The 25,647-nt window shown below is 43.4% G+C and overlaps 1 protein-coding gene across 1 annotated transcript in view; it reads left to right on the forward strand.

Annotated features, from left to right (window-relative positions):
- Positions 82-25,647, forward strand: part of ELP1 (elongator complex protein 1) — a 34,452-nt gene continuing 8,886 nt past the window's right edge. The window contains exons 1-26 of the mRNA XM_021380212.1: positions 82-231; positions 611-763; positions 4,068-4,149; positions 5,937-6,017; positions 6,305-6,390; positions 7,012-7,111; positions 8,015-8,105; positions 8,599-8,722; positions 9,383-9,473; positions 9,907-10,137; positions 10,862-11,032; positions 11,353-11,452; positions 13,286-13,468; positions 16,723-16,829; positions 17,321-17,424; positions 18,214-18,267; positions 18,367-18,472; positions 19,088-19,203; positions 19,933-20,006; positions 20,632-20,710; positions 20,865-20,944; positions 21,715-21,855; positions 23,226-23,311; positions 23,892-24,040; positions 24,865-24,988; positions 25,416-25,513. Of these exons, the coding sequence (XP_021235887.1) occupies positions 82-231; positions 611-763; positions 4,068-4,149; positions 5,937-6,017; positions 6,305-6,390; positions 7,012-7,111; positions 8,015-8,105; positions 8,599-8,722; positions 9,383-9,473; positions 9,907-10,137; positions 10,862-11,032; positions 11,353-11,452; positions 13,286-13,468; positions 16,723-16,829; positions 17,321-17,424; positions 18,214-18,267; positions 18,367-18,472; positions 19,088-19,203; positions 19,933-20,006; positions 20,632-20,710; positions 20,865-20,944; positions 21,715-21,855; positions 23,226-23,311; positions 23,892-24,040; positions 24,865-24,988; positions 25,416-25,513 (2,961 nt within the window). The remainder of the gene's footprint in view (positions 232-610; positions 764-4,067; positions 4,150-5,936; positions 6,018-6,304; positions 6,391-7,011; positions 7,112-8,014; positions 8,106-8,598; positions 8,723-9,382; positions 9,474-9,906; positions 10,138-10,861; positions 11,033-11,352; positions 11,453-13,285; positions 13,469-16,722; positions 16,830-17,320; positions 17,425-18,213; positions 18,268-18,366; positions 18,473-19,087; positions 19,204-19,932; positions 20,007-20,631; positions 20,711-20,864; positions 20,945-21,714; positions 21,856-23,225; positions 23,312-23,891; positions 24,041-24,864; positions 24,989-25,415; positions 25,514-25,647) is intronic.

Below are 25,647 nucleotides of genomic sequence, written 5' to 3' on the forward strand. Positions count from 1 at the left end.
TGCGCCTGCGCCTGCAGGGGGAAAGATGGCGGCGCCGTGTGAGCCCTGCGTGCTCTGCCGCTGCCGCTGATCTCTCCCGCTATGAGGAATCTGCGGCTGTCGAGGACCGGCGGCTGCCGCCCCGCCGCCGCCCGCGGCAGCCCGCAGTGCTTCTGCCTCGGCGTCGATCCCGGCACGGTCTTTGTGGGCTCCCAGAGCGGCCTCCTGGAGCTGGACTCGGGCGCGCAGTCGGTGAGGCGGCGGTCAGGGCCTGCCAGCCTGCTGCTGGGACCCGCTCCGTGCAGCGTTTGGAAGCGGGTGGGGACGGGCATTTCGGCCCACACAGAGCTGCTGGCGGGCTTCTTGGGCTGTTTTGAGTCTATAATATTTACCCGATTGTTTTTTCTTTTTTTCCTTGATGTTTCGATGTGTGAAACACTCATGTAGTTAAATAGTGAAGTACTTGTACATCCTCTGTTTCTCATTGCCATCCATGTGCTGACCTCTCGTGTGCAGCGCTTTGTACGACTGCAGTAGAGGAAATATGCCCACAGTTGCTATTCTGTTATTTTTGTAAAAATTTAAGTGAGATGATGTGTAGTTATTAAGCTGTTGGCCTTTTCTTGTCAAGGTGGTGAGAGAAGTTTCTTTGGCTGTGGAGGGTTTTATGCCAGAGGATGGAAGTGGCTGCATCGTTGGTATCGAGTATCTTCCAGAGCAGGAGTGTGTGTGTGTTGCCACAGCAGCTGGAGACATCCTTCTGTGCAATGTCGGCACAAAGCAGGTAACATCATGGAAAAGAGAACAATGCTGAGGGATTGCAAAGGAAAGCAAAAAGTTTATGGGTTAGTTGTGTATTTATTGCATACCGTGCGTCAGTTAGTCTCCGTTTTCTGGGCAGGTGAGCTGATTTCTGTGGAAACTTCGGGCAGAATCAAGTACAGAGTCTACACTGCATAAACGCACAGAATCCAAACTGTAACTTGAACTTGCATATCCATAGCTCCAGTCCTGCATGCTTGCTCAGTGGGCTGTTGACATACAGTCAGCACTGAATGTCACATCCTGCCCATAACAGGAGGGAAAAGATGACCAGATTCACACATAGTTAGATTAAGGTAAAACAATCCACAGGTGTTTACACACAATCATCAATTTTGGTGAGAATCCATATACTACAGTTATCCCCAAAATACTGGCACTCTAATACTTAGAATCTGTCTTAAATTGTGCAAGTAACCTATATGCCATTAAGGAACAAAAATAAGTCTTGCAGTTACTTAACAACTTTACGAGAGATACAGATTTCAAGAAACAGTAATAGATCTTGGAATTCTTAATGATTTGATGAGAGAAAAAGAACGACAAGAGAAAATGGAGGAAAATGGAGAAAGAATGAGAGTCAGAAAAATGGACAGGAAAAAGGTTGATCTCTAATCTATTTTGAAGGTCTGTTTTGTGGAGTTCCAGTGTCAGCCTGTAGCACTGGAGAACAGGGAATGGGGTGAGTGGTCATCTGGAGGTCATAGTCTCAAACCGGCAAACAGATACAATGACCACAAAGAAGGCGACCCCACAGGGTCCTTCTCAGGCATCCTTTTATGCCTGCTGTGTTTGCAGATGCACTGTCCCAGGGCTGTAAATAAGCAAGTTTGCTAGAACAGGTTTGTCAGAAATAAGTTGGTAGCCAAAACTTGCAGGAAGGGTAGGCCTTATCCCGTTGAGAAAACAGAATATCATACTTGATGAGAGCAGCTTTCAGCTGGCTGTCATGATGATGGCACAACAAGTGTCTGAGACATACCATGCACACCCCATAAAATCATGAAGAGTTTTTTGTTGGTCCTTTACACTGGATTCATTTGACAAACAGTCTCACAGCTATTAGATACTGCTGAAACCAGATACAGACCTCTGCTGTGAAGAAAGGCTGAGGGAGCTGTTCGGCCTGGAGAAGACTCCAGGAAGACCTCATTGTGGCCTTCCAGTACTCAAAGAGAACTTACAAATAGGAGGAAGACAGACTTTACACAGTCTGATAATGACAAGGGGGAACAGTTTTAAACTGTAGATTTAGGTTAGATTTTAGGAGGAAATTCCTCACTTAGAGAGCAGTGAGGTGTTTGCACAGACTGCCCAGGGAAGCTGTGGGTGCTCCATCCCTGAAGGCATTCGAGGCCAGGTTGGATGGGGCCCTGAGCTACCTGATCTGGTGGCTGGCAACCCTGCCCATGGGTAGCAGTTTGAAAATAGATGATCTTTAATGTCCCTTTTAACCTAAATCATTCTATGATAACCTACAGGTTTGTTAACTCTTGTTTTATCAGTCACTAAAGAATACTGTGCTGACATGACTTAACTGAAGAGATAAGAAATCATTGTTATGATTTGTAGATTACTTGGAATAAAATAACAGAGCTTGAAAACACTGAAGGGAAATTAATATATCCCGGCTGAATAAATGGGGCAGAAACTGAGATGCTATCTTTCTGTTGTCTCATTATCCGATTTATACCGTCTTCACTAAAACACTACAACAGCATCCTCTGAAATTTTCATCACTCCCTACATTATTAGCCTAAAAGTCTAAGCAGGTGGAAGTAGGCTTGAGATGACAGTGGTCTGTTTGGGCTGGCTGTCACTGGTTACTTGCAGCTCACCTACTTTGGTTTCTGTTTGAGTTTGATTTGCAAATAGTACTTAAACACAAAACCAGCTGTATCTGAAAAGTGTGTCCTGCATTGCAACTCAATAAAGATGATAAAAGATGTGATATGTGTAAATTTTCTTGCACTATGTGTTAGCATACAGATTTAATTTCAGATCCCTTCCATCAAGGCTTTTTGGCTCATTTTCTTGATTATAAAGTTGTATACTTTTGGTTCAGTTTAGGCACCAAAACAAAAGCCTTGAAGATTACTCTTGGCTTCTGAAACCTTTTGCATGTGGATAGTAGTTACTCTGTATACCAGTACGTGTTCATACTCTGAAAAAAACACGTGCTATTCAATCTTAATTTCTCGAATTGCATTATCTTCTTGTTCATAATAATTGTCTGTTCCACAGCCTTTTGCAAATCAGATGAGGTGGGCAGAGATCTTCTGTCACGCTGTTGTTTATACACCCATAATAGCTCACTGAATCACTGAAGGGGTTGGAAGGGGCCTCTGGAGGTCGTCTCACCCAACCCCCCTTGCTAAAGCAGGTTCCCTACAGTAGGATGCATGCACAGGAATGTGTCCAGGCAAGTTTTGAATGTCTCCAGAGAAGGAGACTCCACAGTCTCTCTGGGCAGCTCATTCCAGTGCTCTGTAACCCTCAAAATAAAGAAGTTTTTCCTCATCTTTGGATTGAACTGCCTGAGTTCCAGTTTGTTCCCATTCTCCCTTTGTCCTGTCACTGGGCACCGCTGGAAAGATCTTGGCCCCATCCACTTCTGTCTGTAGAGGCACATCCAGGACACAGGAATTCTTAATTGCATGTATCTATGGAGGAAGGAAGGAATGCTTGCCAAAGACAAGATAATTCAGTAAGTTACTGATCACCAGCTGATTACATGCATCTGATCACATTTTCCAGTCAGATTTGTAGCATGTAGTTTTTCATAAAAGATTTTAAAAAGACTAACCCCTTCTCTAACTCTTAAGGTTATTTGAATTCTCAACAAAAGGAAGAACTTAGACTAATTTCAAATGTGTTTCTTGACATAATTTCCCTGTCTGTCTTCTTAATGTTTGAATCATTCTCACTACATGGCCACCTGAGTGCAGTCTCCATGGGTATGTAAATCCCATTTCATGTGCAGGAACCTAGATATTCCTTGGGTTTATTTCTGCTACAGAAGAAGGTCCTCTGTCTGGAGTGAGTTCTTCTAGAATACCAATCCATAGAATTTCTGGGCTGTTGTACGTAAGCGTTATGGATGATCTTTGGTTAGAAACGTTTGTTTCTTTCAACACAAAAAGTAAATTATGTCTTCTGACTTTTCTGAGTACGAGAGGATTTCCCTCGGTCAGTGACTGATGGCTTTTGTGCTGCGATGGTGCTACACTGGTGTTCTTGCTCATCTGGGATCTTCTGTCTTACAGGTGGAATGTGTTGGAAGCGTGGACAGTGGCCTGAGTGCCATGAGCTGGAGTCCTGACCAAGAGCTTGTTTTGCTTGCGACAGGTAGTATCAGCTAGCTAGCTTTCTGCCCTTTGGAGTGAAATTCTGTGATCAAAATGTAAAATACAGATGATTTTAAGATACGAAATACAAGATGTAAAATTACAAAATTGCGACTAAGATCTAAAGAAGAGAAAAAACGTCACCTGATTCTATATGTTAGGTTTTGTTTAATTATCAGTGAGGTGCTTTGGTGATCCAAGCTGCAGCTGTACAGGTCCGAAAAGCTGAGCTTTATAGAGAACAATATTGCATTAATCTTTCAGGTCTTCAGGGAGGTATATTTTCCATGTTGAACTAAAGTGTAAAGACTGTGTTCTAAGTCCTTTTGATTGCTTAATCGAAAGGGAACTTTGGCAAGAAATATCTGAATTAAAAGCTCAATGTTATTGACAAGGATACATAGATCTGTAGTAAGTTTCAGGCAAAACAGAATCACAGTACTTGAGGTTGGAAGGGAACTCTGGAGATCATCTATTCCAGCCCAGTCCTTGTGACTCTCACAGTAAACAAAAAAAGTCCCCAAACAGCACATTTTCTTACATTTGAATGGATTTTTTTTTTTTTTAGATTCCATTTTGTGCTCATTGCCTCTTTGGGTACTACTAGTTGTCTTGTCTTCTTTCCTGCACTCCACCTCCCCATCGCTTCCCTCCCCCATAAGATGTTGATGCACACCAATGATTCCCTCAGAGCCTTCTCTTCAGAGCAGTCTGTTTTTTTTCAACCTCTCCCCTTCTATCTGATTCTCCAAGACTTTAATAATCTGTGTGACCGTTTTCTGGACCCATTCCTCTGTGACATTGCCTGCCTTGTACTGGTGAGCCTAGAACTGGAACCAGCGCTCCAGATTTGTTTCACCAGTGCTGAGTAAAAAAGGAGGATCACCTCCCCGAACCTCCTGCATGTGCAGCAGGGGCATGTTGATGATTCTTGCTCATGCCCCATAACATCCACAACGTTTTCTGCCAAACTCCTTTCTATCCAGTTGGTCCTCACATCTGTCATAGTTCCTGATGTGCGGGACTTGGTTTTTCTCCTTGTTAAACTTCAAGAGATTCCTGTCAGATTCTCTCTTCCACATGCATCTGTGTGGCAGCACAGCCTCCTGCTGTACCTGTCACTCCTCCCAGTTTTGTGCCATCTGCAAACTTGGCCAACAATCTAGTCATTCAGGCACTAATGAAGATGTTAAACATTAGCCCAAGGTCCAGCAGTGGTGACATGCCACTGGTGACAGGCCTGAAGCTGGATTTTTTGCCAGAAATAACAAGCTTCCAGACCTCACAGTTCAGCTAGTTTTCAGTCCATGTTCTCTACTAATCAGTCTATGCCATCTTTCTTGAGTTTTTCTGTGATGTTGTGGGAGACTGTAAAAAGCCTCAGAAGAGTCAAGATAAATGACTTCACCTGATCTTCCCATATCCAGAAGCCAGTTGCATGAGTTCACCTTTATAAATCCGTACTGACTGCTCATCGCCTTCTTCCTATCTTAAGTAAAAATGTTTAGATGTTTAGGAAGTGCCAGGTACTTATTTTGAAAGTGGAAAGAAATAACTTTTTAAGGGTAGTCCAGGAAGTATGTTTCTGAATACAGTGAATTTGAGGTGTCCTTTTCCAGTTTCAGATTTTCATTTTTGAAGGAGGTGTTCTGTTTTGTATCATATTACCATTAGAAATGTTTCCATGTTCAAGTCTATCACTGAATAACAGGATAAGTGAGGTCATTTATAAAAAAAAAATCTGCTGAAGATTTCATTACCAATATTGTATTTGATATCTCCCTTCAGGTCAACAAACGCTCATCATGATGACAAGAGATTTTGAACCAATTACTGAGAAGCAAATCCACCAGGATGAGTTTGGGGAAGGTAAGAGATGCATGAAATAAAGTTGCTGAGACTGGTTGTACTGATGTGTTGTAAGCACATATAAAAACCAGGAGTGGAGTGCTTACTAGAGCCAGCAAGGCATTTCAGACTGTAGGGGTGCTGGGGAGCTGAAAGGGAATGTCAATATGAACTTGTCAGTGGAAATGGAAGCAATTTTTTAGAATTAAACTTGCATGGTTGGAGCAGGTGGCATACTGTTGTAGTCATTTACCACCCTTTGCAAAGTAACTCTGTAAATTCCACCACAATGATTGTTTCTTCCTCAGGAAAGTTTATTACTGTTGGCTGGGGTAAAAAGGAGACGCAGTTCCATGGATCAGAGGGAAAACAGGCAGCACAGCGGAAGCAAACGGTACTGTGCTAGTTTTCTTGTGTTATGCTCATGCTTTCTGAAGGGAGGATGTGTATAAAAGGAGTTTCTGATATCTCTGATACCTTTCCAGGTAGTTGTCCTTGTAGGCTCCTTCTGTTTGTTTCTGTTATCTGGAATTCAGCGTTTTTATCCTCCTCATAAATCAGAACAACTGGAAGTACATAAGACTGGTTCATACAGAGCTCAAAGCAAGATTTGCAGGAGTTAGTGCTTTCGGATGTAAAGCCTCGTGACAGATGTTGCTGACTTTTGCTGTATTTATATCATAATGTTCATATGACCAAAATCTGTAACAGTAGTTCAGCTGAGGAGAAATAATGATTTTTTTTTTTCTCTATGAAGTCAAGAATTTAAGGATTTGATCTGCTGAACGTTACATCACTGTCAAGTGAAGTGATTCCCTGTGCCTGCAGGTTTTAGGTCTTTGCTCCCTTGTCTGAGGCTTCCTGAAATTACTGAGTAATGAACTCTTAATTTTGCAGTTGTATGACTGCTTAATGGGTTGCCTTCATGTCAAGGCTCTTGAAAGAGCAGGCTTGGCAGTGCAGTCTAAGCAGGCAAAGCCAGCTGTTGCCTTTCTAAACTTTTGTGTAACTTCAGGAAATATCACCTGCTTCATCCTGGGATGATGGCAAGCCTCGGGTGACTTGGAGAGGAGATGGGCAGTTTGTTGCTGTGAGTGCTATCTGTCCAGAGACAGGTATGGAACCAAGTTTCATTGCAATAACAACTTGTTTAAAAGGCTTTTTAAGTGGAAATGTGACAAGGCAAGGACCAGCTAGTATTCATGATCTCTTGGCCACTAAAAATCAGAAATTTGAGCTAATGAATTGTTCCTTCCTCTATTTTGATCTCAAAGGTACAGAACAAACATTTTATATACTTGATGTTTTGAAAACTTTTTTAGCAGATTGGTTTCCAGTCCAGTGAGAGGCCAGGAGAGTTTACTACTGAGCAGTTACTACCTGAACTGCTTTTTTTCACCACTTTAAAGTCAGTACTCAAGCTCTAAGTAGTATGTAACAGACTGCTAGTGCCAAATGGATCTGTTTGGCTGTTACAGTACTCACAGTCCCTCATAGTAAGAATTCAGCCTTGCATGCTTTTGTTTAATTACTGGTAATGTTTTTCCATAGGTTTTGCCATAAAGTCAAAGAGCATACATTTTTTGTAAGACCATAATTGTGATCTTCCATGAATAATATTACTGAGAAGTTTAAAGGCATTTGTTTGGCATATTGAATTGAAGGAAAGACCCGCTCTTCCACTAGTTTGGGTTTTGATTCTCAGTACTTCAGATAAGGCAGGTTTAGCATATATGGAACAATTTTAATATTTTACTGAGAGAGCTGGAGAGTGAAATGGCTACCACTAAGCTACAACAGACTGACATTCCTGCTTACTTGTGTAGTTACTTGATTACAACGGGAGAAGAGCCTGAGACACGAGAAGTTCTGATGTGCTGTTCTTAGCCCTTAAGGTGTACAAAAGCTATTCCTTTCTATTCACATGCATCAAAATTTGCTCTTCCATCCTCATAAAATTAAGAGTCTCTTCCTATTGTTTTCTTACACTCTTTTTTCCCTGTCTTCTGAACCTGTAGGTGCTCGAAAGGTTCGAGTATGGAACAGAGAGCTCATGCTGCAGTCCACAAGTGAGCCTATCTCAGGATTAGAGCAAGCACTGGCCTGGAAGTGAGTGTCAAGGTGTCTGCGTGCAGGCACTAGAGTGCTTGTTTTTATTCTCTGGTCACAGTCTTTGCTTAGCATTTATTTAATTCTCCGGTGTTCATTTTCCTAAAACTTTTAAGAAAGCTTGATCAGCATGTGGATCAGAAGGTCCCTTAAGCCCCGAAAAAAGGCTAATACTTGCATTACAGCTTCTCTGTACTGTCTCAGTGTCAGATGTTTTGGGATTGAACTGTATAAATAGGAATATTACAGGTGCCTATATTACATGTACTGACAACTACTTGCTCACCTGAAGATGTTAGGAGCCCTAAGGAAATGTCTGTGCTGCACCTATGGCTTTGTCTGAACAGAGCTGTGGAATAAAGATGCTCTGCCGCCCTTTTCTTGATGTCTTGTGTAAAAATTTTGTCTCTGGAGAAGGGGATGTTTAAAGTGACAGCTGTTGATTCTGTGAACAACTCATTTTTGTTTTACTCTTCTATTTATTTTTTTTAAGGCCCTCTGGAAACTTGATAGCATCCACACAAGAAAAACCCAACAGACATGATGTGGTTTTCTTGGAGAAGAATGGTCTTCTACATGGGGAGTTCACCCTCCCATTCCAGAAAGGGCAGGTCAAAGTAAGTGCTCTGTCTGGGCTTCTTTGATTAAACTATACTGAAAGGGAAAACTAGATCTTTTTCAGTGTTCTTGGAGGAAGTTTTTAACCTTGCAGTCAGTGCTGATCCTAATGGGAAAAGGTGGTCTTTGCTTTTAGGCCTGAAAATAGAACAGTGAAGATGCAAAGTCCTCTGCAGGCTCTAGTACAGAGATAAACTGGGGGGTTGTACCCCTGACACTTTTCTGATCTCTGTACACTTTCTATGAGGTAAATGCTTCAGGAGTGTTCTTCAGCTTGTGTAGGAGTGAGGTGAAATACATACCCCAAATGAAGGAAATGCAGATCTACTTCTAGAGTGTTGTTTCAGATTTTGCCTTTGGATTCTGAGGAGTCTTTTGGCAGGTTATATCTCAGTGTCAAGAGCAGTGAAGAGAACTCTGCATTCACATTTGGGATTGTATCACCTCTCTAGCTGTGTAGAACTGCTGTGATGGGTTCTGCTTCAGGACACTTTGCTCCAACTGCCAGAAACTCCACGAGTGCTATGCTAGTACACTAACACTTGCACCTTATATTGTTGAAAAGATGGAGTAACTGGTGATCTTGCAAATCAGTCTGGAGTGTACCCACACTGTGCAGCTGCAACAGTACCCAGTAAAAGCAATGCTTGTTTCTGCAGGTTAATGAACTGCTTTGGAATGCAGATTCCACGGTCTTGGCCATATGGCTGGAAGAACTGAAGACTGTAAACTCCAACCCAAACAGTTACGGTGAGAGGACTCTGTGAAGCTCTAGATTTTACACTTGCCTGTGAACTTGGTCAGCATTGGGTATTCCTCTGTAGGATTGGAGAGTTTGGGGAGGCTTACTGAAAGCTTTGGGATCCCTGTACAGCTCAGGAAGAAATGGTAGTTCAGCTTGAGCTTGAAGCATCTTCCAAGTTGCTGTATTTGGAAGTGATATTAAATGAAATGTTTATGATGCCTTCCTAAAACCATAGATGCCTTCTCACAATGAGGAGATGGAGGAATTCTAAGATTGATTCTTCTGAGCAAAATCTGTGGTTAAGATTTTATTTTTCTGGATGTTGTATGAATATGAATGTTATTTTTGCTGCAGTTTTTTCCAGCTGCACAAGAGCATACTAGGGAGGATTTGAGATGGGTTTAAAGTAGTCTCTGGTAACCATTTCTTTATCTATAGTCCAGCTGTGGACTACAGGGAACTATCACTGGTACCTGAAGCAAAGTCTGCACTTTGGCAACTTGGAGAAAAATAAGTTGGTGTCGCTGCTGTGGGACTCAGTGCTTCCATATAGACTGCACATACTCTGCCAGAGTTGGCATTACCTCTTCTATGACTGGCACTGGACTACAGATCGCGGAATGGGAGATAACAGCCTGCATGTGGCAAATGTGGCTGTCATAGATGGAGGTAAGCAGTGGGACTGCTTTGCAGCTCAAGGAAGTGCCATAGCCCTTTGAATGCAAGCTGTTGGTGATTATGGTAGTACTGCTACCTTCTATTTATGCAGCGCTTTTTACTGGGGGGGACACATGATACTGGGGGGAGTTTCAGAGGTGGTTTAATGGGATTCCCTGCAAAGGGCACAGCAGCTGTATTTTCATAGAATCATAGAATGGTTTGCGTTGGAAGGGACCCTTAAACTCATCTAGTTCCTACCCCCTGCTATAGGCAGGGACACCTCCCTCTAGACCAGGTTGCTCACAGCCCCATCCAGCCTGGCCTTGAATGCTTCCAGGGAGTGGCCATCCACAACCTCACTGGGCAACCTGTTCCAGTGTTTCACCTCCCTCATGGTAAAGAATTTCTTCTTAATATCTAGTCTAAATCTGCACTCTTCCAGTTTAAAGCCACTTCCCCTCGTCCTGTTGCTACCTGCCCTTATAAAAGTCCGTCCCCAGCTTTCTTGTGGGTCCCCTTTGAGTACTGGAAGGCTGCCATAAGGTCTCCCCATAACCTTCTCCAGGCTGAAGAGCTCCAACTCTCTCAGCCTATCCTTGTAGCGTTGTTACTACATTAGTGCGCTGTTAATACTTCTCAGCCTGTCCTCTAGCATTGTTTCTGTATCCAGTAGAGAACCCCAATAACATTTTAACTGTATTACAGCTTGATTTCTTTTTCTTTTCTTCCACAGCTAAAGTACTTGTCACTGCATTCCAGCATGCTGTAGTGCCTCCACCCATGTGCACCTATGAGCTGCAGCTCAAACAGGCAGTTAATCAGATTGCATTTCATACAGATCCCAAATGTAGTGGAGACATGGCTATCCTGGATGCTGATAACAAGATCTACGTGTACAGATACGGTGAGAGCATGTTGCACTGTCTTTTTAAATGAAACAGTCTCTCCTTGAGAGTGGTGTAATATTCGATGTCCTGCGAGACAAGGGACAGTTGCTGTTATCTGTGAGTTTTGTACTGTAACATTATAAGGTAGTTGTGTTCCTCAGGATGATGGTTAATTAATTGTTAATGAGGTATAGGTAGGTGGTAGTTGTGCGTGTAGGTGTGGTATATTTTGACTTTCATAACTTCCTGGTGACATCTGTTTTTATTCATGAGAATGAAGATGGAAGTGGTTCAGCTGGCAAGATGTATAAACTCTGCTTTGTTCTATGCTTACTAGGTCAGAGCACGGTAAAGGACCCCACCGTCAGGTTAGGAGCTACAGGTGGAAATGGATTTAAAGCAAATGTGGAAATGCCACACCTGGATAAAACATACAGGTAATACACAGCTAGTGCAACTGTAGTAAAGAGAAAAAGGGTGGCTGGCTGGCTGATTTAGAGGTCACCGCTGTGACCACTGTCTGAAGTTTTTGAAGAGCTTGTCTGGTAACATGGCTTCACTGTACTGAGGCTGTGCCTTCAATTAGTGCTAAGGATTGCAGAATGCAGTTGGCAGTTTATCCTGAGTCCTTTGGCAGAGGTCTTGGTCTAGTGGGAGCTGTGACTGCTAGTGAGATGGCCTTTCCTTTGCCTGGTGCTCTTGACATTGTGATGCTTCACTTTGTTCTCCTGTTCCCAGAGCCATATGAGTGTCTGTGCATTGTACAGGGGTGTGAAGGAGCACAAAATAACCAAACTGGACAGGGCTAGGACAAAGTCAAAAAGAAAGCAAATGCAAACAAACGAATAAACCTACTCTGCATTTAATCCTGTACTCCACTGGCATGGGGACAGCACTACCTAGGGAAAAGAAATGGGACTCCCTAATTCTCGTACTTCCTCTCTAGTCTCTGCCTGTGGCAGGATTCATGCTTTCACTGACTGTTGTTTTATGCACTGGAGTCCTCTTAGCCATGCTGTGTGTCTGTATAGCTGATCTGTGCCTAGGAAGACATGGTGTGGATGGCCCTGTTCTGAAGGGATGGCCTGCATCCATGCTGAAGAAAAACAAGGATGAGCACCACTGGGACTGACGTAGAAAGAGAAGGATGGGGAGTGGGAAAGGGAGATGAAGCACAAAAAATAGTCATGCAGAATGCTGGTAGAAGATATGGGCAAAACTAAGGCCGGGATTTAGACTTACAGAAAGAGAGAGAGAGAGGAAAACAGAGGCAGAGGACAGGAGGAAAGTATTGTGAGGTTACAAACTGCAGGAGAGAGTGGTGTTCAGCTGTAGTGCTGAGATGGAACCAGAAGAAGGACGGGGAGCAGGACAGACAGACTAAAGAAGGCCCAAGCAAAACAAGACAGCTGTAGAAGGGGTAATGGTGGGGAAGAGCATGGAGGGATTGAGACAGAGAAAGAAGAGTTTAGGGCAGAGGTGGAGGAAGAATGTATGTCCAATGATGGGCAGGAGAACCAAGAAATGGAGCAAGGAAAGGTAAGACAGGGGAGCAGGTCAGGTGGATATAGAGTGGAAGAAGTGGGCCGCCAGTTGGATAGAGGGATATAGTGAGAAACACTGGGGCGAGAAGGGGACAGACAGAGCGCAGAAAGGGACAGAAAGTGGCACAAGGTTCAGACTGGACATCAGCAAAAGTTTGTTAGCGTGAGGGTGGTCAAAACACTTGGAAAAGCTTCCTAGATAGGTGGTCAATGCCCTGTGCTAGCCACTATTGAAAAGGCATTTAGATAATACTCATGGCAAGGGAGTTGGAACTAGATGATCTTTAAGATCCCTTGCAACCCAAGCTGTTCAATAGTCATAGAATCATTGAATCATAGAACTAGCTAGGTTGGAAAAGGCCTACAAGATCATCCAGTCCAACCATCCACCTACCACCAATAACCCCACTAAACCATGTCTCTCAACACAACATCTAAACGTTTCTTGAACACCTGCAGGGATGGTGACTCAGCCACCTCCCTGGGCAGCCCATTCCAGCACCTGACCACTCTTTCAGAGTGCCCTTACACTTCAATTTTTATGAGTCCAGAAATGGTCAGGCAGTAGGACTAGATGATATTTGGCAGTCCCTTCCAACTGAACTATTTTATTCTATTGTAATTTTTTATTCTGTTGTAAGACCTTAGCCTTCTGCAGTGTAGTTCTTGATGTGGCCTGCTGAAATCAGGTTCTACTTACTTCCCATCTCTTTTATTTCATGACAGAATTGATCTAGGCAGCAACACCAATGAGATGATGAATCCTCTGGGACTCCGTTTTCTGACCTGGCTGCCAGATGACAGCTTCTTGGTGGTTGGTGAGGATCAGCTTGCTGCCCAGTCTGTCCTTCACCATCTCACTGCAGCACCTGACATAACTGGAGCTGAGGAGGAGCGCCTCGATTTACGGTACTAGAGATCTGTCAGTTGTGGGTGAGGTCTGAGAGTGCCTCTGGACAGGGTTTAAAAGAAATTAAGTCTTTCATGTGTCTTTGAGGCTGTGGGGTGGATTTGTCTATCTTTCTGCAGGAGGAAAAAACAACTTATGAAACTGCCTATTATGCATGTAATCCCAGTGCCCACAGCTAGCTTGACAAGATGTGGTGTGCTAACATGCCTGTGTCAGTAACAGGATACCTCTGCTCCTTTGTCTGAAGTCCAGGCCTCTGAACTCTGAGACTGAATTTCTCCATTCTACCCTTTATCCACTATTACCAACGTCCAGAGAGCACTGGTAGCCCTTGTTATTCTTGTCATCTGCTGCTGGGCTTTGTGCAATCAGAGCAGAAAGAAAGTCAAATGGACTGAGGTCTTGACAGTCACTTTCTTTTAGCACTCTCACAGCAAAAGCAGGGTAATTTGCATATAAACATGCTGTAAGTATGCAGACAGTGGCTAGCACTGCTAGGCGAATGCCTCTTGACTCAGGTTGTTGGTGCTGCTTTTTGCCAATCACATCTGACGTAAGTGTGAAAAGAGTAAAGGAGGATGAAAGGATTTATATGAATAAGATGCAGGTCCATGCTGGAGATCTAGAAGTAAAACACTGCAAGCTTTTTAGAAGAGAGGAGCAGGGAGGGAGGGGCAGAGGAGTTGCCTTCTATGTTAAGTAATGGATGACTGCAAAGAGCTGCCTCTGAAAAGCAGCCATGAATGGGTTGGGAGCTTGTGGGTAAAAATTTGGGACCAGACTGATAAAGGACATCGGTGGTCGGGTTCTACTTCAGGCCACCTGATGAAGGGGAGCCTGTTGATGAGGCCTTCTTGCTTCATCTACAAGAAACATTGCGTTCAAAGAATCTCATCCTATTGGGGGTATCTCAACTGCCTGGATGTCTGCTGGGAAAACAAAGCAGCAGGTTGAAAGCAATCCAGAAGACTCCTGGAGTGTATTGAGGTCTAGGTATTAGACAGGCCAAAAAGGGGTAAAGCATTACCAGACCTGGTGCTCACCAATGCAGATGAGCTTGCTAAAGAGATTAAGACTGAAGACAGTGTGGGCTGTAGTGTCCATGCCGTGGTTGGGTTGTGATCTCCAGGAAGATGGGCCTAGCAAAGAGCAAAGTCAGGACCCTGAACTTCAGGATACCATTCAGTGGGAAGCTGTCCTTAGGCACAAAGGAAAGGAACAGAGCTAGCAACTCTTGAAAGACACCTTTCTGAGAGCACAAGAGCTCTCCATCCCCCAGCATATGAAATAAAGCAGAAGAGGCAGGAACCAGCATGACTGAACAAGGACCTATTGGTCAAAGTGGTTGAACTGAAGGATGAGAAGGAAATGCACAGGCAGTGGAAGCATAGATGTATGATCAAGAAAGAATACAAGAATGCCATACAGATTTATAGAGATGGTATCTGGAAAGCCAGGGCACAGATGGTACGAAACATGGCAAGGGGTATGAAAAATAAGAAGGGGTTCTGTAGTGACACTGATCAGAAGAGAAAGACCAGGAAGAGCATACGCCATCTGATAAATGAGAAGGGAGAACCGGCAACAATAGCCATGGGGACAAATTCTTTGCCTCAGTCTTCACTGGAAGTCAAGCTTCCTACATCTCTCATGTCCCTGAACCTTTAGGCAGGGGATGGGGGTGCAAAATCCTTCTCACTGTAAGAGCAGAGCAAGTTTGAGAACACACGATGAGTCTGAACATGTACAAGTCTGTGGAACCAGACGACATGCATTTCCAGGGTCCTGAAGGAACTTGGGGTTGTAGTTGCCAAGCCACTCTCCATCATATTAAAAAAGTCATGGCCAAAGTCCCCAGTGACAGGAAAAAGGGAAACATCATTGCGAGTTTTAAGTAGAAAGGAAGACCTAGGAAACTACAGACCAGTGAGCCTCACATCTGTGACTCGGAAGATAATGGGACAGATCCTCCTGGAGGCTATGTTAAGGCACATGTGAGACTTGGAGGTGATCCGAGACAGCCAGCACAGCTTCACCAAAGGCAGATTGTTCCTTGCCAGTCTGGTGGCTTGTGAAAGAGAAACTGTTATCATCCACCTGGACTTCTGCAAGGCCTTTGACATGGTCCCTCACCACATCCTTATCTCTAAATTGGAGAGTTGAATTTGAAGACTTGACTGTTCAGTGGATAAGGAATTGGTTGGATGTTTGCAGACAGAGGTTTGTGGTCGACAGCTCTATGAATGGTGTCCTTCAGAGGTCCTTTTAGGAACCAGTGCTCTTCAACATCTTATCAATGACCTGGAGAGTGAGACTGAGTGCACCCTCAGCAGTTTGCTGACAACACTAAGCTGAGTGGTGCAAGTGATACAACAGAAGGAAGGGATGCCACCTGAAGGGTCCTATATAAGCTTGAAAAGTAGGCCCACGTGAACCTGAGGTTCAGCAAGGCCAAGTGCAAGGTATTGCACCTGGGTCAGGGCAGTCTGAGATGTGTACAGACTGGGAGAAGAATTAATTGAGAGCAGCCCTTCAGAGGAGGGCTTGGGGGTCCTGGTGGATGAAAAACTTGACAGTGCGTGCTTGCAGCACTGCAAGACCAACTGTATCCTGGGCTGCATCAGAAGAGAGGTAGCCAGCAGGGCCAAGGAGGTGATTGTCCCCCCATTATTGTGACCTTCTTGTGGAAGCTCTGCCTGCATTACTGCATCCAGGCCTGAGGCCCCCAGCACAAGAAAGACACGGAACTGTGGGAGCAGGTTCAGAGGAGGCCCATGAAGATGGTCAGAAGGCTGGAGCACCTCTCCTGTGACAAAAGGCTGAGGGAGCTGGGCTTGTTCAGCCTGGAGAAGGCTCCAGGGAGACCTCATTGTGGTCTTCCAGTACTTCCAGCTTATAAACAGAAATGAGACCAATGTTTTACGTGGGCAGGTAGTGATAGGGTAAGGGGGAACAGTTTTAAACTAAAGAGTTAAGATTTAATTAGATATTAGGAGGAAGTTTTTTCTCAGAAGGTAGTGAGGCTATGGAACAGGTTGTTCTGAGAAGGTGTGGATGCCCCATCCCTGGAGGCATTCAAGGCCAGCTTGGATGGGGCCCTGGGCAACCTGATCTGGTGGTTGGCAACCCAGACTGAGGGCAAGGGGTTGGAAATGGATGATCTTTAATGTCCCTTTTAATCTAAACTGTTCGGTGATTCTATGTGCACCCTCCAATTACTCCGATATCCTGTGTCTTCTGTATCTTCTTTCAGGTTGTCTCTGCCTGTAGATGGAGAAGTGATCAGCCTGTGCTGCAGCCCAGTGACAAAAACTGTAGCTCTACAGCTGGCTGATAGACGGATCCTGAAGTACCTGTGGGGTAAGCTGAGCTCTGTTAAGGTGCCTGGACTGAGATTTAGTTGTTAAAAATTTATTAAAAGGTTTAATGGTGATTTGACTTGCACTGACAATGGGTGACATGCTGGTAGTCGAGGTAGCATTTCTTGTTCCATCTGCTCATAGAAACTGATTAAAATTAGTGATTCTTTTTGAAAGCACTTAAGTGTTGTTGGGAATGATAGCTGAATTTGAGATTTGAAAAGCGCATGACTGTTTTAGAGCCTCCAGAAGTGATGACTGACTGCCACACCACTGGCACTTCGCAATATGTAGTGGAATAAAGGTGCTGCAGAGCCCTAGAAGTTATCACCTTTGTTTCTGCCATTATCATGGACTTATGTCAGCATTCCTCTTCTCTCTGTTAGTTATTGTACCTTATTCCCAGATGCACTTTTCTTGAGGTTTACATTATATGGTTGTAATGTCTGGATCTCTGGCTGAATGAAAAACTATCTGATCTTTGCTCTCTAGAGGCTTCTACTCCAGTTCTTGAGCCCTGGCAGACTAGCAGTGGCTGTCCTGTCCAATTCCCTCACCTCTGCATGCAGACTTCTATCACAAGGATTGGTGGTGAAGTGAGTAAGACTGAGTAGTCTGAATTCCTAAGTCTTTTGCACCATAATACTCTGCCAGTGGGCCAATGATACTTCTCAGCTGTGTCCTTCATAAGGCACTATGTGGAGCTGAGAGCATGTATTTCCTTTTTTTCTAGAGCATTTCTGATGATTTGCAGTTAAAAGCAAATCTTCTCTTTCTGTTAATATAATAAATAATGTCATTTAAGAACAGGAAATTTCATTTTTAAGATTTCTAGCAGTCACTGTAGCATTTTACTCTCTTTTATCTGATGTTATTTTATTAGCAAATGTGGCCGCACTGTTTTACTGCAGAGGTACTACTGTTGTTTTCTATTAGTGATGATTTCTTGATAGACATTCCTTAAACTGTTGCAGCTAGCTGTTTTGCTGGTATTTTCAGGTTTTCTTTCCTTCACTGAGTACCTAGATGAAGACTGTATAGAGTTGCTTTATCCTTCTCTTCTATCCTCTGTAATTTTGGACCAAAGGCTACTGAAAAAAAAACCCAAAAACTGAATGGTCTGGTGTGTCTTCTGCATCTGTTTTGTTACTTTGCTGTTTGTGTGACAGGGTAACCCGAGCTGGGTTTCCATCTAAGAGTGTTCAGAAACACTTAAGTGAGTTCTGGGTACAGAGGTTGCATGATTTCTTTTCAGTTCCTCTAGGTAATTCACATGAGGTTCTTGATACTTAACCAAAAGGTACATGAATCCATTGGCGGTCAGTGTGGTGAAACTGGGGGTTGTGACACTGATACCTTATGCTTGTCATCCTTTTTGTTTACAGGAGATGATCTTGGGCCTCACAGATCGATGTCGGTTTTTTGTTAATGATACTGAGGTACCAACGTGTTTGCCCCTCATTCCATCCCCTTTTCCTCTGCCAAAGATTTCTCCTGTTCTGCTTCATACAGCAATAAAAGTAGTCATTTTTCTGCAGGTTGCTTCCAACATCACCTCGTTTGCAACGTACAATGAGTTCTTGTTGGTGACAACCAACTCCCACACCTGTCAGTGCTTCTGTTTGAAGAACATGTCAGTGAAAGGTAAATGCCAGTTCTGCCTGCCTGCTCCTGCCAGCTCATGGCCATTGTCTTGGAGCTGCAATATTTCCCCATTTTTCACTTCCAAACCTGCTGTAGTTGGGTCACTCAAAGCAGCTACTTAAGAGAGAGAGGTAGAGAGCTGTTTTTAAAAATCTGTCAGACAGCAAGGAGCACAGGGGACGTTAAAAATCATGCGCTGCTCCCAGGGAGCAGGTTTTGTCCTAGAGTTGTTGTCCCTTTGTTCTCTCCCTCCCCTTCAGATCCAAAAAAAAAAGAAAACGTTCTCTGTTCTTCAAAGGTTTGTGGTAGAGAACAGGTCCCAGTAGGAAGAGTTTCTGGTAGTATCTGACTATGAAGGAGGTGAGGACCTCAGGAAAGGTGCGATGACAGTTTGCTTGTGCTATACACTTTCCCTGCTTCTCTCATCTGATGCATTAAGCATTAATCTTGGTGAACAGAGGACATTACTTTGTACAGCGGCGCTCAGCGCTCTCAGCAGCCATTCAGGATGTCATTGTCAGAGCTGGTACAACGTTGCAGAGCTACATACCAAAGCCTGACTGGGTGGCACTGTGCTATGGTCTGTATGGATGCTAATAACTGTGCTATCTTCAGCCCTTCAGGTTGGCCTGAGCAGTGTTGCAGCCCCCAACAGCGAGACCTTGCGTAAGGTGGAGAGAGGATCACGTATCATCACTGTTGTACCTGAGGACACAAAGGTTGTGCTGCAGGTCAGTGCTCTACTCATGGCTGTTGAGGTCTGCTATCTGGGTGTAGAAGGGTTGTCTCAGTAGGTAGCTGGTCAGACTGCAGATAATACGTGCAGTGCTGCAGGGCTGCTCTCCTGTCCTTCTCCAGCTCATTGACTTCAATCTCCAGCTTCCTGGCTAGAAAGGAGTGGTTTTGAGTATGGCTCTGGGAGTTAGATTCAGCACAGGCATCTGAGCGTGTAGTGAAGTGAGGAGGACTGTTCAGATTCCTATGGCTGAGGTAGTGTAATGGTATATGTTTTGGCCTCTCCCGTGAATCTCAGACCCACTTCTTAAATACTTACTGTATGTGGTAGCAGCTCTCCATTAGGCTTGGAACTGAATTTGTCCAAAATTTGCAGAGCTGTGCTCACTCACGAGAATCAGCATGAGCTCACAGAGAAGGATTTTGTTTGAAATGCGTCTCTAGAGGTCTGTAGTTTGACATCCTCTTTAATGCACCACTAACACGAAAGTTAGATCAGAATACTCTGGGTTTAGTCTCATTAAGTGGAGTCCAGTCTTCTGAGGAAGCAATGTTTTTGAGCTGAAACAATTTTCAGGTATTTTTCCAGGTTCATTTGAGCTGTCCTTTGAAGTGAAAAAATAGGCCCATGTCACCTGCAAGTAGCAGCCTGGTCTGTCCTCACTTTGCCTTTGACGTAGGCAGAGTAGCTACAAATAAATAATTGTGTGGATCTTTTGCTATAGATGCCAAGAGGAAATCTGGAGACCATTCACCACCGAGCTCTCGTTCTTGCCCAGATTCGAAAGTGGCTTGACAGGTAAACGGCACCAGTGTGCTCTGGTCTTCCCTAACCCATTCTGAGCTGTCGAGCAGCTGGCTGGCTGATCCTGTGCTGCAGGTGGGAGGGAGACTAGTCTGAAATAAACTTTCTTCACCACTAGGAGTGAAACAGTTTCTAGGGTCCCCAGCTACCAGTCTAGGTTTTGGTACTGCTGTCCATCCTATGCTTCATCACTGAGGGGCTTGTTTGCTGAGACTGTGTGGGTGGGAGAGATCTTGGTTTGTTCCTTTCTTCAGACATCTTGACTGTTTCGTGATTTAGCTTGCTATTTTTCATACTGCATTTATTTAATCATTTTACATTCAAGTTTTCTGAAGCAGAATTTGGTCCATGAGATTCAAATGTACTTCTGTAGGAGAGGAATAAGAAACCAGTGCCTGTCTCACTTTCCCAGCATGACCTGCTGGTCTGTTCCACTGCAGAGGCAGCAATGAGTGGAATTGACCTCACATGTTTTTTCTGGAGAGCAATTTACATGGCTTATTGCCTCGCCTGTTGTCCCCTCCACTTGGCTCTGTGGTTGCCTCTAGTCAGTTACCTCTATTTGTGGGTATTGCATCTATCCAGAATATGAACTGTCCTGCTTGACTCTTTCCCTTAGGCTTATGTTCAGAGAAGCATTTCAGTGTATGAGGAAGCTGAGAATCAACCTCAATCTTCTCTATGACCACAATCCCAAGGCAAGTATAACCAGTTCTGTGGTGTCCTTTTCCATATCCATCCAGACTGGTGGGACTCTGTCATACTGTACATTCAGATAAGGTCTTTGAACATGCTCCTGTGAACAGTGTACTTTTTCAGAGTAACAGTAGTAATACTCTTGTTCATTTTCAGGTATTTCTGGAAAATGTAGAAACCTTTATCAAGCAAATAGATTCTGTGAACTATATCAACTTGTTTTTCACAGAACTGAAGTGAGTATAATTCTGCACATGGAAGCAAGCAAGTAATCAGTGGTGGTGGATTATTTCACCAAAATATTGGCAGCTCTTCAGTCTGAGTGGAATGACTCAGCCTGAAGTCTGGCATGTTGGGTCGTAAAAACTCGAGTAAGCTGAATAGTTTCAGTGTATCTTTTTGAGAATTCATATTTACAGGCTGTCATTAGATTTTTCCAGTAACGGATTAGGACACCATCTGATTGCTTTGGCCTGTCTTCTGCTTTGCTCTAACAGGCTAAATGTGAATAGAGAATGTTTTGTGCCTTCATAAAGAGGGGCAAGACAGCCTTAATGTCAAGGCTTTAAAGCATTCATTGCTTCAGGGCTTTTCAGACTTGTTGAATTAAATAACTGTTTGGGATCTGGAGCTATCACTCAGCTGCTCTGTTTTTTTTTCAGTTTTGACCTGACCTTAAATCTTTGCCTAGAAGTAAAAGCAAATGACTTTAATTTTCAAAAGTGCCCTGTGCTCAGCATCTGTACAGTGGATTTAGTAGAATACTGAGAATGTAAACTAGAGTAGTTCCGACCAGTTGTTTTTCAGTACCTCTCGTGGTAGAGAACCAGTTGAGTTGGATGAGAAATATTGGCAGCTTTGTAATAGTGTGGCAGATTGTGTCTGCACTGAATGACTTATGAGCTATTTTGTTGAGTAGTTACCTTCTGCATGTTTTAATATTATTGTCTTTGTGCTGAGCTACATGGTGAACCACACGTCGTTCACAGTGTCTCTTTTTATTTAGAGACGAAGATTTCACAAAGACTATGTACCCATCTCTGAGCTGTAGCAGTAATGATCAACCACGTCAGCAACCAGAACAGAAAAAAGTAAACCTCATCTGTGACGTGATGAGAGTTGCCATGGAATGCATTGACCCTGAAAAGTGAGCGTTTTCTTATTGTGGGTGAGGGAACGACTAAAGAGTCTTCTTTTAAGTCATTTACTGAAAAGGGAAACTGTCCTTAATATCAGTTTTTTTGCTTCGGATCCCTTGAGGGGAACTTGTGCTCTGCAAAACTTATGTAGCTATACCTTTTATCTTCTGAGGATGGTCTCCTGAAAAGCACCATGTACAGTAAATTCATCAGATAGCAAAACGTGTTTTCCCATCAGTATTTGAGTAACAGAGGCAGGAGGCCTACAAGGGTTTAAAAAATAAAGCCAGTGTAGGAACACTCTGTGTAGCACGGAGGATGGGAGATATGAGCAAGATTGTCATCCCAGGAGCATCACAGAATCACAGAATTGTAGAATCATTAAGGTTGGAAAAGACCTCTAAGATCGTGTAGTTCAACCACCCACCTGCCACCACTACTGCCCACAAAACCATGTCCCTAAGTACCAAACCTACCCTTTCTTTAAACACCTTTGCTTTAAGGAGCAGATGGCCTTTCTGAAAAATCTCAGCTGTTCTGTCTGAGACTGAACTATTTTTGTACATCTTCAGCTGTATTTCTGAATGGTTACCTTTTTGTCACCATCCTTCTTGGATGAATTGAGCCTGGACAGAGGGTGGGAAAGTATGATCATAGTGGTGGTTAGTGAAGTGTTAAACCATGGGTAGTTTATATGTGAAACAGTGGATAGAGGAGCAACAGACAGTGGGTTGCTGCTGAAGCCTGAACGTTTAGATGGTTGATGTCAAACAGTTTTGGTAAACAAAGCATACCATTAGCTAGGAAACCTAGCTAAAAACCTAGGAAACCTATTTTGAAATAGTACATGGGAAATGTATGAAAGTGTAAGTAACCTCCTAAAAAGCTTTCTCTTCCTTTGCAAGAAAAGACCATTTTCATGCCAAGATTTGATCTGGAATGTTGTGCCCAGCTATCTGAGCTTTCAGAGGGTTGTTTTCTCTCCGTTTATGTTGTCTGGCATGGTAAAAAAGCTTATTCTACTCAAAACGCACCTCCAGTGTAGTGTTATTAAGGGAAACATGCTGAATTAAACAAAACAAATATTTAAAAAAATTCTGTATACTCTGTTCTCTTACCTTTTACTGCTTTCTTTGAGAAAGCTTGGAATGCTGAGTACTTTATTTTTAGAGAGTGGTTTTGGTTGACAGGGGCCTGTAAGGATTATCTAATCCAACCCCTCTGCTGTTGGGCAGGTGCATCTTTCACTGGATCCAGTTGCTCAAATCTCCATCTGACCTTATACTTAAATGTAAACTAGGCCTTGTATATGCTAAAATAGGAACAAGCAGTCTTTCTGCTGTCCTGCTTTTTCATTTACTGCTTCTGTTTTCTTCAGATACTGCCTATCAATACTGACAGCACACGTAAAGAAAAATCCTCCAGAACTGGAAACTGCTCTCCAGAAGGTTCATGATCTTCGAGGTGTTGTATCAAGAACCCAAGTGTTGAAAATGTGTGGAGTTTGCAGGAGCTTTCATTGTTATGAATCATAATTTACCCTGAAAATTAGTTTAACATGGCTGTTTGCGGAGGCTGTCAGAAAACAAACGTTTCTGAAAGTGCTGTTAATGAAACAGCAGTTTGTCAGCTAAAAATTTTGTATTTGCCCTCAGCTAATCCTTTCATCTAGGTATGCCAGCAAATAGCCCAGAGCTGGAGGTGTTCTCCAGGTCAGAACTCCATTTCTCCCAGCATGATGTAGGCGGTTCCTGTTCTAGGTCCTGGTATCTCAAATTGTCAAACTTTACTTTTCAGTCTTTGCCGTTAATTCTGACTTGTCACTATTGCACATTTCAAAAGTTACTGTGCTTGGGTGAGTACCTGAAGTTGCCTAGGAAAGCCTCTGCAAACAGCCAAATAACCCTCTCCTGCAAGACAGGATTAGCCATTAATTTGATGGTCTTTATTGCAGTGTTAAGTACGTGCTATACATTGCATCCCTCCCTCAGAGCAGGGCTCCACTGATAATAACGTAATCTTATGCTTCTTTCTCTTATTACAGAGAACATTTCTCCAAATGTTGCATCTGTGAGTGCAGAGGAAGCACTAAAGTACCTGCTTTTCCTTGTGGATGTCAATGAATTGTATGATTATTCCCTGGGCACATACGACTTTGATTTAGTCATCATGGTGGCAGAAAAGTCTCAAAAGGTCTTGGCTTATGGTTCCAGTGAATCATTTTTCTACATTCCCAAAGGTTCCTCGTAGCCTGTGAATCAGCCCACACGTTTTGTTAGTTGTAGCTCTCCGCCTGGCAGGATTTCAGTCGCTCAGAAGTCCTGTGTGTGTTTGGGATAATGCTAGGAACGTGGCCTACCTTTGCCTCCATTGTCACTTTCTGAGTGCATTTTGGGGATCTTGCTCATACTCAAGGTGACATAGGGCTCTTTTAGAGCAGCACCGCTGAGCTGGGGAGGACTGTGATCTATGGTGTTGTGGCTGTATGCATTATGTTCCCAATTCCGTGCCTGTTCAGTTTTTACTCAGTTGGCAGTGGCTACAATAATTCAGTGTATCTTGCAGTGTGTGTATTTGAAATCTTTTCAAGTTCGAAATCTTCACAGGGTTCTCTGAGTTTACTACAGAGCCTGTTACCCAACAACTAAAACGCACTGCTCACGTGAACAGAAATGTCATTTTTACAACTTCTGGTGTGGAAGATACCAATCTGTTTTACCACTGCAAATTTATACGTGATAATAGCTATTAGTAAACAATATTTGACGTGATACATATCGTATAGACAGACTTGAATTTTAAATGGCATCAGTCTTTGGATACTGCTGAGGTAATTTACTAATTCCTGGCAAGAATACATACACTGAATTAATTCTTTAACATAGCTTACATGTAAACAAAAAGCCTTTCCTAGAGTATTAACGCATAATTTCAAATATGGGACTGTCTGCTGGTGAAGACTGGGATGAGTAAGGATCTTAGCAGACTAACTAAATCACAGTTTTTATTCTTTACAGGACCCAAAAGAATACCTACCCTTCTTAAATGCTCTCCGGAAAATGGAAACCAATTATCAGCGTTACACAATAGACAAACACTTGAAGAGATACACCAAAGCTCTTGGACATCTCAGCAAATGTGGTAGGTGTTCTGCACGTGCAGCATATTGAAGGAGAAATTCTGCAGTGTAGCATTTTTATTTTGGAGAACCTGTTGGGGGAAGGAAGAGAAGGATTGCACCAGGTCATCTCCTCTCCTGGTAATTCACGGTTAACTTACTTACACTCTGTGGTTTCTGTAGTGTAGCTTAAGGCAGAGAGAATCATGAAGGACAAGTCTTGTTTTCTTCTGGCTGGAGGTGATGTTTCCCCAGTTGATACTCTTGGCAAAAGTGAAGCGGACCTTAAGGAAGTGAATCCCTTGGGTTTACAGTGGTAGAAAGTGTATTTATGCTCTCACACCCAAGCACCTCTAGTTGCTTGTTGTTGCAGTAAATCCAAACTGCCTGGGAGCCATAAGAGGCATTGCGTTCTGTTTTGTTGCTGTAAGAATTAAAATGTTTCTACAGGTCCTGAACACTTCTCTGAATTTCTGAACTTGGTGAAGGATCAGAATCTATATTGTGAAGCCTTGAAGCTGTATCCCTCCAGCAGCCAGGAGTACAAGGTGTGTAAGCATGTGACCCTGTAGTGTGCAAGTTTTTCATTCTCTCAGTTGTGTTTACATGTATCTCCAGCACCTTGAGTGAGGGCAGGAATGAGACAACAGCTGCTTGCCTTCGAGTTCTGCAGGGCTTTTGC

This window comes from Numida meleagris, chromosome Z (assembly GCF_002078875.1).
Source record: "Numida meleagris isolate 19003 breed g44 Domestic line chromosome Z, NumMel1.0, whole genome shotgun sequence".
Classification (NCBI taxonomy): Eukaryota; Metazoa; Chordata; class Aves; order Galliformes; family Numididae; genus Numida; species Numida meleagris.